Genomic DNA, 16320 nt, shown 5'->3' with positions numbered 1-16320 from the left:
GTCATATGTGCAGGCATTGAGGAAACCAAGCTTTAAATTTGGATATAAAAGTGTTGATTCTTGTTCATCAATGAATAGAAGCAGTATCACATGACTTATTTGAGCAAACCTAACTAAGAAGATCTTGAAAAGCAGATAGTAAATCCCACACCAAGTAATATGAATTGGAGACATATAACCAAGTAAATTCAAGTAATGCATAAATTAGAGGAAATTGCAACTGGCTCATGGATATTCTATGAGCTGAAGATAAACATCTAAGTTAGTTGTATAAATTATTCATGGTTAAGTATTTGTTCAGCTTTATTCATCAGTATTTGAAAGCTGTGCATGGAGACATGTGGGGAGGCAAATAGAGACATGGCTTTCACTTCCAGTGCGATACTTTGGAATCTGAGGCCTCTGGGGAGATATAAAATGCAAAATGATCAGTTGGAGCCAGCTCTCCTACTGGAGCCAACCCTCCTATACTTTGATCACTGTCATTTTGGATGAGAGCATGGGTTCTCCTGGGGCCCTCACTGTCATGCCATTGGGACCCGTAATAACCCCTTTCCTACCTTAACTTGCCAAACCAGTGAAATCAGGGCACCATTTTTTTCCTCATTATTCAGCTTGTCCCCATCATGGGAACCCAGCCATTGCTTCGCTTTGGTCTGTGGGGTTCTAAACTTAATCCCAAGCACATATTGGCAGGGGTTTTTTCTACTGCATTTGATTTGGAGCAGAATCCTTGCTGTTGGCTCAAACAAAGGACTTACCCTAGAGGGACATGGTGAGATCCCCAGAGAGACTGATAAAACCCTCAGTCCCTTCCAAAGGAGATTAGCTTGTGTGAGTAGTTCACAGTACAAAGCAGGAGTTGGATATATGGTTCATCTTCCTTCACCATGTTAGGTACAAAGGAAAGACAAGATAGCAAATCCCATCAGTACGTAGACCCAGGACTTGGGTCTTGTTGCTGTTTGGAGATACAATTTTGGAGATACAATTAAAACCAAGAATATAAGTAATGAGATGAAATGTAACTGCTCTGTGAGCCATTGTCCCCTCTCCCTATCCATAGTTCTTTGAGGGAGAACTATAGATGGCTGCCATAGATCATGTGGTTAGCTAGAGGCCCATGGGATTGGGGAGCAGGATTTTCTTTATTCTCCTAATATAAGGGAGGGTTTTGCTTGTGCCCCTTCAAGGGTAGATATGCCTTTGAGGATGAATTTCCTGATGTGTTTTGCAGCACTGGGGTCAATCTGGTCATGGCAACCTGTAAGCTGGCCCAAAAGATGAGGCTATTTCTCTGAAAGAGGATCTTTTCAACACTTCCCTCATGTTGTTAGCTGAGGACTAGTTGGCTTTGAAAAAGACTCAGACAGCTCAGCTACCTGACCTCCTGTTGTGAAAGCCTTGAGAGTGTTGGAGAACATATTGCACCTGTAGAACAGACTCAGAAGGGCTGATCCAAAGCTCATTGAAATCACTGGGCTCAGATTAGGTCTCATGTTTACAGCACAACACACCCGTATCCCAAATTATGCTCCCTGTGCATGTTAGCTTTGCAATCCATCTTGTATGAGCAAATGACACCCAGACTTCCTGCTGTGTTCGATGAGCACCTGTCTATTTCTGGAGGCAATTCTTGGTGCTCACTGTGATCTGCCAAGGAGTCTTGGAGCCAATAATTCAACTCTGTGTGTGTCCCTGCATGGCTATTAGGATCCATTGCTTTGTTCTCATTGTTTACTCCCAAGGAAAATACTCTGAGATTGGAGGCAGAGTATTTTTGGTGCAAAGCCCTAATTTTGGGATCTGTTACCTTAAAATGTGAATTTAGCGAGTTTTATGGCACAGTGGAGGGTTGGGTGTTACTTTTACTTAGACTTTTGCAAACTGTTGGGTAAAGAGTGAGGGTTAGTTCTGGAACAGGAATTTTAAGATGAAAGGTTGGTAGGTTGATGTTTTGATTGATGTTAGTACCATCAGGCACCCTAGTGAGTGGTGATGGGATCCAATCAAAATAAATGCATGCATAATTACATTAATTAAAATAATTTAACAGGCAGCAACATGTAATGGATATAGAACCAGACTGGGAGCAAAGAGATATGGGTTCTGATGCTGGCTTTACCACTGTTTTGTTCTGTGCCCTGAATCTTTGTGGGTGTCATTTTCTTCACCTGTAAACTGAGGCTGCCCGTGTTTATCAATACACCCTGATGAAAATTTCTGTGTAAGCCCTGGCTATTGTTATTGCCATTATTAAAACTCATGTTTTATCTGATTTACGGGAATGGAGAAATAAAAAGGAACAGAGGCTTGAGACTCGATTAGACATGCAGTTGCTGAAGACAGTACCGTGTTTATTGCAAGAAAATTGTTTTCAGTGTTGGTTGCCCTCTGAGGGATGCCTCAGTCAGGATTTTTCTGAAGATGCCCAGGATTTTGTATGACAGTTTTTGGTGCCCAATTTGAAATGTCTTAACCCTGGTTTCTAGAGAGGATGTGCTCAGAACTTTCTTAAAACAGTTCCCTTCAAGGTATCTCAAAGTGAGACCATAAATTCACTAGATGCTCTTGAAAAACTTAGCCTATATTTTTCCAACTTGCTGCCTAGTTCAGAGTTGAAATTTGGGACCCACATTGCATAAGATCAAAGAAAACAATCTGAATTTTCACCCAGGACAAAATCAATCTTTTCAGCAGGTTCAGGAAAGGTTGGTCTTATTTTTCCTATGCTGTTTTTCTACGTTCACATTCACCTGCACTCCCTAGGGATTGGTGAAAACTTGTTCTTCTGAACCCTGTTTGGCAGAACTACAGGCATTGTGTGCTACAGAAATAAAAAGACATTGGAACATAGTAATCAGACACAAGGCCTGTCTAGTCCGGTGTATTGGCTGTGAGAGTTCCCCAAACCACCTGTGTTAGAGGAAGGTAGAAGAACAGTGCACTAGGCAACTCTGGGATAAGCTACCCTCTACAGAGGTAGGGCATGCATAGTTCTGGAAGCTTATCTGAGATTTACCTATGCATTGCATATGTGGAGGTTAACCCACCTGTTGCTCAGACCCTGGTCCTTAAGGTGCTGTTTTATTGTGCAGTAATATCTTGATTCTCCTCTGCTTCCTCTCCTTCCCCTTAGATCTAGCCTCTGAGTTTCATCCGTGTATCCATTTGAGGGCATCCTATATCATTTTCCTCTTTTCTCTCATCTTGCCCTTTCCTCAGTGGTCCTCCCCTCCCGTCCAAACTCAGAGCCTTACCCCCATTGTGTTCCTGTGTTGTCTCATAGGGAGTTTGCCCGTTGGAAGGTGAGGAACACAGCCATCGAACGGAGAGACCTACTCCGCAATCCAGTGCCCCTGATGCCTGAATTTCAAAGGAGCATCCGCCTGCTGGGCAGGAGACCCACCACGCAGCAGTTCATTGATACCATCATCAAAAAGTACGGCACCCACATCCTCATCTCTGCTACCCTGGGAGGTAGGTGACAACCAGGACTATTTTCTTATGCAGGTACCTGTGACATGGAAGTGTGGGGATGAAACATGCTCTTCATGTCCTCTGCAATTTGGTTTGTATGGTGGTGAACCACAGCTGCTGATTTTCCCCCATGGAGTCCTCGATGTCCTGTTGGTCTCTTGAGAAGCCCAGACTAACTATACACGAGCTCCTTGGCCTAACAGTGGAATATGTGAACATGGTGGTTGTGTGATGTGCACGTGCCTGTTCTTTGTTTTACAATGGCATGTGTGTCAGTACGTTTTGTGTGAAGTGCATGTAGCCATAATTGATTTGACAATAGAGTGCATGTATTGTGATAAGGCATGTGTGTGCACACCTGCATTTATCAGTGTTTGGATGTATGAAGAAGGTTTGTGGGTTTGTATGGGTTTGTGTGCATGTAAAGGTGTGTACACACCCACTGAGTTTTGGCCTGGAAGACCTAGGAGATATTTAACCATCTTGGCTGGGTCTGAATTGAGATTGGATAGCACTTTATACCACAGGGTGGTTCTATTGATCTTAATGGCAGCACATCCTTGGGAAGCACAGCTACACAAGCATCGCAGTGTGGGTGCGTGATTCTAGGAGTGTGCAAACACCAGTATCTGAGTTAGTGGGCATGTTTTAGATAGTACAGGGATGCTAAATGTTGAACATATATGTGTGCACCTATGTGTTCAACTTCTACATAATGCTACGCCTTCCATGTGAACTATTTAAAGAATCCCAAGGAAGTGTTCAGGGAGCCCTAAGCAGTTTGAAGGAGCGGGGTGTGGGGAATGAAAACATCCACCAACAGAAAAAGAAATCACGTGAGCTGAATATTCAGCTGGAGGTTTCATCACTCAGAACAGCAGGAACAGTGGACTTGTTGGTTAAAAGTCTACCGTGTTACCCGCACCTTAGCTTCACCCTCTGCCTTGTTTCTTGCAAACTAGATGCTCTCTTCTTTTTCCTGTCTCTGAAGCCAAACTGAATTTAGGAGGAAAGCCGTCTTCTCCCACAAAGGAATGTCACCAGACACGGAAGAATCTAAAATGTTTCATAAAGAAGACTAAGGAATTAGATAATGGTGGGAGCAGCAATTGAGAGGAGTTAGCGGGGAGAGGGGAGGCAGAAAGTCCCGAATTGAATGCAGCCGTGAAAACAATATTATAGGGCATGTTTTTGTTGAAAGGAAAATAATTAGTTAAATTAAATGCAAGATATTATATGCAGGGACTGCAGACAGGTCCATGTGTGGGCAGAATACAGTTGACTAAAGGATTGCAGGGGGCAGTCAGTCATTTGTATGAAGAGCTACTGGTGCTGCATGGAAAATTTCAAATGATTTGAAAGTGAATAATGGAAAACATTTCCAGTGGAAATACTGTTTTTTTCCCCCTCTTCTCCCACACTCCCTCCTCCCTTCCCTCTTACCAGCTCTCCTTGTTACCCATTTGGGGCATGCAGTTGAATAGCTTTTATGGCAAACAGTGGTATTTGTTCTGAAAATATTGCACAGACAAACAAGGCAGCTTATCTCAGGGCTTTGTGCTGCTGGCTATCGCCATACTATCTGAGTGCCTTCCACATGAAATAGGTTCGCACCATTGAAGTCCATAGTGACTTTTTGGCTATGCTTCCTATTCAGGCTGTAGAAAACTCCTTAAACCTATTGCACATGATCAGATATGGGGGTGAGATCAGACTGACTTGCATCTCTGCAAACATTTCTGGCATGTGCAACTTTGGTGCCAGATAAACATATATAGCGCTGCTGAAATTATGTGCCCGTGCCTATTATTGAATTCAGACTGAAAGACTCCAAAATCCTTAACTGCCTTTTCAATCCATCTGTCAAACACCATCAATGCTTAAATCTATCATTTAATAGGAGTGGTTTGTTGAAACAGGGTCTAAATGAATCCTTTGCAGACAGTACTCTTCTCTGTTGAGGGAACATCTCCTGGGGATCACATTTTACACGGCACAAGACAACAAAGTAAGCAGCCACGGAGGTGAACAGAGTTTTGTTTGTGGTTTTATTTTTCCCCTCCACTGACAGCCTTTCCCCCTTCTTTCTTCCTTTCAGATAACAAAGACCTTCAGTGGTGAAATATATTTTTAATTTCACCCGGGCGAGGTTGTGAATTATTCACAGTGGCTTGTTCCTTTTCCTGTTTTTACAACACAACATTTTTAAATATGCAGAGGCTTGTAACAAGAGCTGCTGGTGGAAAGAATACTAAACGTTCAATCAGTTCAGATAGTGGGGAGTGTCCAGATTTGAGGGGAGTGGAATAAAGGCTCCATCCTGATGATGAACATGATAAAGATGATGCAGACAAAGCGACTGTGGAGCAGGCATTGTGCATGGAGTGGGACATATTCCAGGAAGAGTTTTCAGGCCAATCTGGATGCTTGTGGTATCAAACAGAGGTTCTCCTAGTAGTCACTGGGTGCGTCTACATGAGATGCTAACTGCGAAGTAGCGCCTTGCAGCACAAACAGCGCTAATACGCTACTGCACAGTATTATTAGGCAGTAGCGTCACTAGTGCCAGTGCACTAGTGCCCATTACATACACTCATTTAGCACTTGATTATATAAGTACTAAACTTAATGCACAGTAACTACACTGCATTAATGAACATGTAGATGCGCACACTGTTACCCTAACCCTCTAAAGACCTCAGGCCTCATCAGAAAACTTTTATCCAGAAAACATTGCTTTTAACTAATTTCAATCTTCATGTGATTTATAACCAGTTGAGGAATAAAAGAACAACATGGGCACCACCCTTTGTTTGTACTCACTGTTGGACGGACTTAAGGGAGCCTGTGAGATGAGCCAGTCTGGTACAACTGTTGTCTTTTGCACCCGTCAGCGTTTCAGCTTCTTTTCAGTTACAGATCAGCTCCTTCCCCCTGGAGCCCAATAAGGAGCGAGCCCTGATGCTCCAGTTTAGTTCTGACAAAGGGATTGGTGCAGGGTCATTTCTAGGGCATACTTGCTCAGGGACAGAGAACACAGAGCTGAGAGCTAATTTGCAGGGAAAGCCCTGAAGGGAAGACAACTTTGAACATGGCATTCACTTAATAAACGAGAAATTAAGACTTAATAATGCAGCAAAATCTATTAACCCCTCTTGATCTAAGGGTTGCTTTGACGCACTCTTTTTCTGTGGGGATGCTGTGCTTTTGCTAGTCTCATGCACACAGAGCAGATTTCTAGCAGTGCATGCCCCCCCGCCACCGTCATTCATCTCTCAGGAATGATGCTCATCTCCCAAGGCATGTGCTGAAGCTCATAGACTTTTTTCAGATTTTTTCCCCCTCATCCTCCCAGGGGTGAGATCCCAACACTTCACAAAGGGAAAAATAACAACAACTTCGGGGGCAGAATACAGATCTCCAGGCACCCTAAAAGCTTTGGTTTCTTGTAACTCTGCCTCGGGACACCACCAGCTTCACAAAGTTTACTTAACAGGGTATATCTGGGGCTATCCTTCCAACCCTCAGCTGGGTTGGTGACTGAAATCCTGGTTTTCTACCACCTGGGTTTCTGTTTACTGCCTGGTTTCTGTCTAAATGTTCTCTGCTTTGACAACATTGAGTGGAGGCCTGGACAAAACACCCTTTATGTCTGTGTATGGACAATATAAATGAGGGCATGGGACTTTCTGAAGAATTTAAGCGAGGTGTGAGTTTGATAAAATCCAGATGCCTACCTCTCTCATGGTAGTTGAATATCTCATGCAGGAAATACAGTTCAAGGCCCTCCTGGGCCATACTGCATTACACATAGCAACCTAGTCTGGAAATGGACACAAAGCAGCTAATTTATCTCAGGCGTATCCCTAGGAGGTGCAGTGCATTCATTTCAATGACAAATTTAACCCCAAAATACAACCTGTATATCTGATTCATCCCATCCTCCCAGAAATATCTGTGCTCTTCCTTCCCTGCTTCCACTTATGCCTGGGAGGAGCTCCCTTGCAAAAATATCCACAAAGCCCAATGCATTTTCCTCCTTCAAATCTATTTTTAAAACTCACCTGTGCCATGAAACCTGCAAAGCACTCAACAATGGACGGGCAGCTGGTATGCTATATGACCGCTGCTTATCCCGCTAATCATAATCAGCTCATTACCTTGTGCTTCTTCCGTCTGTTTGTTGTCTACACCTGTTGTCTCTCATCATATACTTAGATTGTAAACCCTTTGGGCCAGAAAACATCTTTCTGCTATTTGCGACTGTAGTGCGTAATGCCATGGATCCCTGGATCCCTGGCAGAGGTCTCTTGACAATACTGTCAGTATTATTCTGGTCAGAAGACAAGTTATTCTACAGCATCCATGAAGCAAATGAAGAGATTTACATTAACTTGTTGTTGGTTCCCTCCCCGCAGAAAAAAAAAGAAAAAAGAAAAGGGATGATTCTGCCTTGGAAAATGTCTTTTTTTCTAAGAGGCAAATGGTCCAAACCCCAAATATTTATCTGTAAAACAAACAAATCAAAGCAAAATATTCCATGACATCTTTTGTTTTCAGGAATTTGGCTTTTAGATAAAGAAACGAAGGAAAGCTTCCACAGAAAGTAGATTTTTGGTGAAGTTTTGATTTTAACTAATCAGGGGGGGGGTTTCCACAAAAAAAAAAAAAAAAAGTCAGCTTTCCTTGTCTTCATTTCAAGAAAAATGCTCAAAACCCAAAGTATTTATTTATCAGAAAACTGTTTGGATACATTTGTGACCAGACCTGTTATTATCATCCTCATCAGCAGCATATTTATTAATGGCTCTCCCATGGAATTACAGCAGGTGTCACTTACTTCTTTGCTAATTAAAGTTCAGTCTCCTCTTAAAGCTAGCGATATAGAAATGGGATCTTCTTACCTCTGAGGATCTGCTCTCTGTGTGCATCTAGAATCAGATTTCTTGGTGTTAGTGCCGAAAATAGTTGTTTCTACTCTTTATTTTTTTCAGCCTGCCAAGCCAGCACCGGTAGCAGAGAGCGAGATGGATTTCTTTGTGGTTCATATGTCATTAATAGAATTTTTAAGCAAACTCCACTTGTAAACTTGGCAGTCTCTGCTTTTCATCTTTCTTTTCTTTGGCTACAAAATTTAGCAAATATTCCTTAATATTTGTTGCTGCTGATGGAACTTGAACTTGCCAACACCCCTGTTCACTATGACTTCTGGGGAAGTGATGCTCTCATTAATATGGATTCTGATTCCTTGGTATTGCACTGCACCTTTTGCTCACACAATTTTAGGCACCTGAGCTCAGCAGAAAGAGCAGATTGGGTATGGGCTGGTGGTTTATCCTGCTTCTTCCAATAACCCCAATATGCATGTTCCTCCTCAGCCACTAATTTTTGCAAGGAGACTGGAGGAGAAATAGATGCAAATACTAATGTTTTTATCCTTTACACCCAGCTATTCATTCTATGTATCAAGCTAGATTAAGGCTTCTATGAAGTGACCTATCCCTATTGACTTTGGTGACACTATGCTGATGTACACCAGCTGAAAATCTGGCTTATTGATTTCAGTGAAGCTGATTTACACCATTTATTGACTGCAATATAGCATGGCCAATTTATACCAGATCAAGGATCTGCCCCGTTATGCTGATGAATGGAAATAGCTTTGTTAAACTACAGAGCCCCAGGAGTGATCGGTGAGGCAGGCTCTTATGCATATCATGGTGTAAGGCATTAAGTCTTTGGGAGCGGGCAGTGACAACCTATCTTTTTTCCTTTGCAGGGGAGGAGGCATTGACCATGTACATGGACAAAAGCCGACTTGACAGGAAGTCAGGGAATGCAACTCAGAGTGTTGAAGCATTGCACCAGCTTGCTTCCTCCTACTTTGTAGACCGTGATGGCACCATGAGGAGACTCCACGAGATCCAGATCTCTACCGGAGCAATCAAAGTATGGTTTGTGCAGCTAAGGAGAGTCTAAGAAGGGAAACAAAGCAGAGCAAGGCAGCTATTCCAACACAGTAGTGATATAGGACAGTTTCATGTGGTATTGCTGTTGGATTAGCAGCAGCATGTCACCTTTGCAGATCAAAAAATAAGTCATTCCCTTTTGGTCCTGAAGTTAGGTGGGACAAGTAATCCTGTTGTACCAGTCATAGGTCCTTCCAGTGTGGCAGTGATATTTGGATGGGCATGGTCCATCTAGTATGAGAGTAACCGTGGAAAGGGGATGACCACTGTAGAGTGGCTGTGATGCTGAAGAGATGTAGAAGTAGTCAGTGCAGTGTGACGGCAAGGTTGAAGAAGGGATTGCTGTTCCAGGCTGTGTGATCAGGCATAGGCAGGCAATTCTCCACTGGCAGAAATATTGGACAACATCGTGCCACCCTTGAATATTTTCCTGTTACAGGCATTGCTGTGGTGGCTGTTGAGCAGCTCTCAGGTGAATTAACTACAAGGGAGTGAGAAAAGCCCACAGTGAGACATTACAAAGGCATCTGAAATGAAATGGATAGTGATAGAGAGCTGGGAGTTGGGGCGGTGGGGAGGGGAACTACTGGCAGCATACAAAGGAGAGAAAATGGATCCACAAACAAAGACCTCTTCCTCTGAAAGCCATCAGCCTATATTGGGGAGGGATTTGACTATCACAGAGTTCACTCCAGGGAAGAGAAACGGGATGAAGCCATCAATACTAGCCACTTCTGAAAGGCTGCAGCTTCTGTTATTATACCATGGTGTCTCCTGGCTGAGCCTGTTCCCTCATGGACGGGATGCCAGATTGAGATACTGAAGCAGTGACAGAAAATAATTGCCCTTTGTGAATTCAGGAAGGGCAGCTCTCCTCCAGAGCTGGAAACCTCCATTCACAAAAACGGCCACACTGCAGGGGGAGGAGGATTTTATGTCTCCTTCTAGCTAGAATATTTATAGGCTTGCTCATGTGGCTTGGGAGCATTAAGCATCACCACTGATCCATCTCCTCACTTAGGTTTCCATGCAGAGATGCCAGGGAATTATTCCTTTCTTGGCTTCTGGTCTGGTCCAACAGAGATTCCCCTATGGACTGCATCAGGGTACAGGTCCAGATTTACATGTAGTTGTATAGAAAATGGGAAAGATCAAAGCAAGACTGGGTCTGATGTGTGGATCTTTTATCAAGTTGCTTGAATTTCAGACTTGACCACATCTGTACACTGGGGGATATTTTATTCTCAGCCATACAACACAGCCTACATCAGGTAGGATGTACTTTAGTGCATAGAGCTGGGTGCAACTGCTAGCAAAGACAGGGCGACAGGCCTGGGGACTGCCTGGGAATATTGCTATTGTTGTTTTTTTTTCTCTTTTGGTACAGGTAACAGAAACTCGGACTGGCCCCCTGGGCTGTAACAGCTATGACAATCTGGACTCTGTGAGTTCTGTCCTTCTGCAAAGCACTGAGAGCAAACTTCATCTGCAAGGTAGGGAAAGGAAAAAGGGAATGAAGAATGTGAACAGGGGAAAGGAGAAAATTAAACCCTTTTCTCTGTCATTCTCCTTACTTGTCTCCTGCTGTTTGCTGCAATCCCTTCCTCATCTTCAATTGCGTTGTAAGGTCCTGGGGATGGGGACAGTGATGTCCTAAACATTTGTGCAGCGTCCAACACAATGGTGTCCTAACTTTGATGGTTGGGCAGAATTAAAGACGCATTTAGGCTTGTAAAAATGCCTTCATTCACTTAGTGTGTTACAAAAGTGCCTGAGAGAATTAGGTGTCCAACCACCACTAATTTTCAGTAGAAACTGCTTTTTATTTTTATATATGTATCACCATAAATAAATATAATAATTTCTAATGGTATTTGAGGAAGACATTAGCTAAGTATATGTAGCCCTTTCTAACGCATGATCCATATAAGATACTTAGGGATAGCAAATACTAAGTGTTAGCTCCTAGCTAGTGGACATCATGTTTTAGTGTTAGAGGTCTGTATCTTCGACGTAAAAGTCATGGGTTCAAACCCCATTGATGAGCAACTCTGGAGACTGACAGTTTAATTAGAAGAATTAATTAATTCATTAAATGTCAAATACTGATTTCATAGGGGTCAATAGGAGTCTTTCCGCGGACTTCGGTGGGAGTAGGAAATTAATTGGGCATGAAATTCATTGCAATTATTCCCATTTTTGGCAAACAGGGAAATATGAACTTTATTCATTTTGTCCCTATTGCCTTATTTTTGGAATACGTGTACTGCAGAAACTTTAATGATTCAGATTAATGGACTACATTACAGTTCAGCATTCCTGTTTTAATCTTGCTTTCACAGAAATTGAGTTTTGATTACCAAATTGCATGGTAGATTTTTAAGATTACTTTCTTTAAAAATAAGAATATGGTATTGTAAGTCTGTTGGTGATCACCTGAATGAGCCCTCCCATAATTTGTATATTGAGGAATAGACTATTTGTTTTTTTAATATACTATGGTGATCAGCACTAATCAAACCCCTCATGTGATAGATTTAAGAGACTGATCCCTAACTGAATGAACAGAAAGTCTTTCCTGACTTCAATGGATTTTAAATCTGGTCCCAACAGATCATTTTTAAAGCTATACTTTAAAAGGAGAAGTTTTGGAAAGAAATAAAGAGAAAGCAGAGAAGTAAGGTACCTGGTCTGGAGAGTCTTCTGGGAGGCTCGGGGAACGCTCAGGCTGTTTAAACAGGAACAGCCAAGGGGAGAGGTGGGGGGCAGGAGAAGGAGGGGTAATAACAGAAGGCACATCACAAGTTTACATGATATCCCCAACACTGGCCAGCCCAGAGCATAGGGAAAGGCTGGACGGCAGGCCTGAGGGAATGATCTCCTCTTCATAAATCAAAGTGACCTTTAAAGCTATGTCTTAATGCTATCCACCCAATCTGGAGGGTGGTTCTTGGAATAATTATCTGGGATCCTTACTCTCCTCTTCAGCTGCCTTGCGAGACCTCATTAAGAATTAGTCACAGGTAATGGATCGTGACTTAGCCTCCTCTCATCTGATTAGCAGTCGAGCATGAACTGCTGACAGAAATCCATGTTCCTGCCTTCATGTCGCTCTGGTTGGGAGGCCAGTTCAATAAAAGTGCAGCATCTTCATGGCAGGAAGGATTTCTGATTCCAAACCTACCTGCCACAGCCAGATCTTAGGGACAACCTGAAAAGTGAGAGCACCTTGTTCACAAGCAAGTGCCTGAGCCAAAGTTCAGAGGCCCAGACCCAAAGTCTGTATCCAGAATTTGGGTGGGCCCATTCTAGGAGATAAGGGTCAGCAGGCAGATGTAATGCCAGGCCTGAGAGTGTTTGCATCTCCAGTAGATATAAACATTCAGTAACGAAGGAGTGCACAAGGGGAACTGTATGTGTGACTATATGTATACATGCTGCTATGTCTATGTTGGGTTTTTCATGTGTGTACTCACTTGCCTTCCATGGCTTCTCGTATCTGTCGTCTTCTCTTGACGTTCTAGTTCACTTCCTCAGCAGCTGTCTACTGACTGAATATCCTGCCTCTCAGAAATGAATTGTTGCTGGGATTGGGTTGCCATGTTTGTAAAGCTGGAAGTTGTAGGTAAAACCTCCTGGCAACTGAAATTTCTGTTTCAAGGGAAATTCTGACACTGAAGTTTGTTTTCGCTTCAAACCAGAAAAAAAAAAGCTGAAATGTTGGAATGTCTTGTTTAAATGAAAATACTGGGTAGGGGAGCGGGGGGCACAAAAAAATTTGGATATATTGAAATGTTCCTTTTGGATAATGTCAATTTGGGTTTGTTTTCGTAAGGAGAAAGCTTTCTGTTTCAAAACTGTTGAAGCTTTACAGTAGAAAATATTAAGTACCACAAACACAAAACGTACAAATTAAATATACGGGACGTGAACATATTGACGCCGATGTCTTAACACAATGTGACATTCTCATCAAAATCAAGTGAAACAATAAAAGCAAGACTAAATACTTTAATGCTAATGGAAAAATAAAAGAGAGCGTCTACCATCAAGAACCTCATTGAAGTCAACCTGTTCCTGCAAACAGTTTTAATTTAACTGAAACTGAAGGGCAGTTTAAAGGTGCTTCTAGTAATACGGTAGGTTTTCAAGCACCTCTCCATCAATAGCTGTTTTTCCAGATGAACTTGGAATGTAAACCCTTGCCAGCTGCCATATATCCTGCCTGCCCCTACCTCAGCTTCGGCACTAGGTACCCCTAACTTCAGTGTATCAGATGCTCATAATGGACTGGATGCTGACCAATGAATTAGAGTACTCGGGAATGTCTGGTGTCTCCAAGAAGCATGTTGGGTGTGAGAGCACGGGTGTGGTATTGCTAACTATGTGTGTTTTGTGTGACGGTATGCGCTGAAATGTTAATATGAATATAAGCCTAGGCAAGGTGGTTATAGTCCAACAACCTTAGTATTTGGCCTGAAAAGGAATCCCTAGCCTGGAGGGTGAGCTCTTCACATACCATGGAGTTGCTGGAGAAAAAAACAACCCAGGACATTCCCCTCTTTCAGTATATGTGGACTTTTAAAGGTGTAGGGCTGCATTTATTGGATATACCTGCGTGTTCATATGAGCATGCGAGTGCCTGGGCATGTGTATATCTGAGTGCTATATTTCTGATGCAGCAAAGCAGTCAAACTCATGCTTATTTAAGCACAATAATATGTAGGTGGAAGTCAGTGGGACTGCTTGTGTAGTTGAAGTTAAATATATGAATAAATACTTTGCTGGATTGGAGCCTTTGTAAATAAGGGCCTGATTATCAAGGCTAGAGGCCTTCTATATTGCACTGGCAATGAGAGGAGGTCTGAAAGTGAGCACAAGTGAGTTACTGTTGAGGGATCCTGGTGCCTGTGAGATTTAGGACCTATATGTGAGCATCTGTCTGGATACACATATTTATATAGATGAGCATGCATGCTTTTGGTTTGGCTGAGGAGGGAGTGTTTGTTTGAAATGTGTTTCTGCAATATGCTGGGGCATGCAGCATATGTTCTTGTTTAGATGCATGGGTGTGTGCATGAATGGTCAGGAATCTGTATGTACAAGTGTAAACACGCAATCATAAGGCTGTGTGTGAGTGTCTGTGTGTGACAAGAATAGGATGCCAATAATGTTGGCATCTGAGTGTTTTCCATATGTACAGCTAGGCCTGTCCAAGTAGGTTACCTGTGTTGTTATACATGAAGCATAGTCACCATCATGTAGCAACAACTTGGAAGCACATCAACTAAATTACCATCCAGCTGAACGGAAAACTTGGTGAGCTGAAAGGAAGATAAATATTTTTAAATGTTGAAGAAGCTCTCAGGTGTCATGGTTAGCCATTTGCTAGGGCAGTGATTCTCAACCAGGTTGCTGAGGCACCCTGGGATACCTTAAGCATCATTTAAGGGTGTCACAGGGTGCCACACGTTAAAACTGTTAGTCGTGCTAAAACGATTCACAAGATAAATCCAGAGGTTTCACATAGGGGTCTAAAACACTCTGACCTGCTGTGTTCTGAGTTCTTTACAACCAAAAAATTGCTCTTATTATTTTTCTGTAGTCAAAAAAAATGAGTGAAAACTAAGAGCTGCCATTTTCCAAGAGCTGCCTTGCGTCAAGCAAGGGGTGGCTTCAGTCGAGTAAGAGGTGCCTTGAATCTCAAAATGTGTAAAAGGGTTCACTGATCTAGGGTGAAAGCAAAGGATAAAGTTGATTCTGAGGAACCCAGACCTTAGCACTGGCCATTTGGACCAAATTTGTGCAAAGTGCAGAGTCCAGCTCATTGCCTTCTACTGCCTCACAATCTTAGTACGTTTATGAACCTTCGGGGCCCTCGGGCTTATTTTCTAGGTATTTTGTAAGTCTCAAAATCCTCAACAGCTCACTTTCTATTGTCAAGGCAAGTAGCTTAAAGTCTTGGGAACTGGCAGCTGGAGGTCTTCACCTTACCTTCGTATTAAGGTTTGAAAAAGAAATGTCACTCTAAGATAGTCACCTAGGGCAAAAGCCTGCAAGAAGCTCAGTATCTGCAATCCTTGTACTTGAAAGGAGGCACCTTGAGATTTTTATTGTGACCCATTTTAAGAAGCATCAGCGGGACTCATCTCTTGTATTTAGCCTGCTGTTTTACAGAGCTCTCATCAACACTGACTTCTATTATTGAAGAGAAATGTGCATGAGGAACACTGAATTTTCTGGGAGTGGTGGGTTCTCCGCATCTGAAAATCTGAGAGGGCTAGGGATGCTCTATGCTGCTGAAAATTTGGCCTGTGATCCATCCTCATGCATGTCACAAATATTCCCTCCAGTGGTAAACGGCACTGTATTCACTCTGCCTGGCAGCTGCCTCCATTCTGTGCTTGGTGGAGAATTAGGTCAGACAACCGGGCAGCTCACAGCCAGGGGCCTACTGTTCAGCAGAGACCATGCCTCATGCACAAGGGAGAGAGGAGAGGTGGTCCAGCACACCCCTACTACACTGGCGATACCCTCACACCTGAACAACTCCTTTGCGTGCCGCGGAAAGGACGGGCCTCCTCTAAAACAAGCAGTGAGGTGGGCCCTTGGAAGCCCCCCACTGCCTTTCTATTGCCTGAAGTGCAAATGACCCATCACAGAGATGGGGGCTGAACTCCTGAATGAGATCGCAGCCCTCCTGCCCTTTCTGCACAGTTTCACCCTGTGAATTATTGTCTTATTTTCATTCCACTCCAATGAGCTGTCAGCGATGGATACTGTAATTCAGAGCAATAGAAACACAAACAGATGGGTAATTGCCCCGCATGCCTTCATTACACTGGAGTTCAGCGCCGCTGTTCAAGCCATA

At 43.0% G+C, this 16320-nt stretch overlaps 1 protein-coding gene across 1 annotated transcript in view; it reads left to right on the top strand.

The window, feature by feature from the left end:
- The window catches only part of BRINP1 (BMP/retinoic acid inducible neural specific 1), a 123752-nt gene that overhangs the window by 81790 nt on the left and 25642 nt on the right, over positions 1–16320 (top strand). The window contains exons 3-5 of the mRNA XM_019510520.1: positions 3290–3480; positions 9260–9429; positions 10837–10942. Coding sequence (XP_019366065.1) covers positions 3290–3480; positions 9260–9429; positions 10837–10942 — 467 coding nt within the window. The remainder of the gene's footprint in view (positions 1–3289; positions 3481–9259; positions 9430–10836; positions 10943–16320) is intronic.

Source organism: Gavialis gangeticus, unplaced genomic scaffold, assembly GCF_001723915.1.
Source record: "Gavialis gangeticus isolate Ggan-Ray unplaced genomic scaffold, GavGan_comp1, whole genome shotgun sequence".
In the NCBI taxonomy this organism is placed as follows: Eukaryota; Metazoa; Chordata; order Crocodylia; family Gavialidae; genus Gavialis; species Gavialis gangeticus.
Note: the sequence above shows the minus strand (reverse complement) of the source record. Positions and strands in the feature narration are given on the sequence as shown.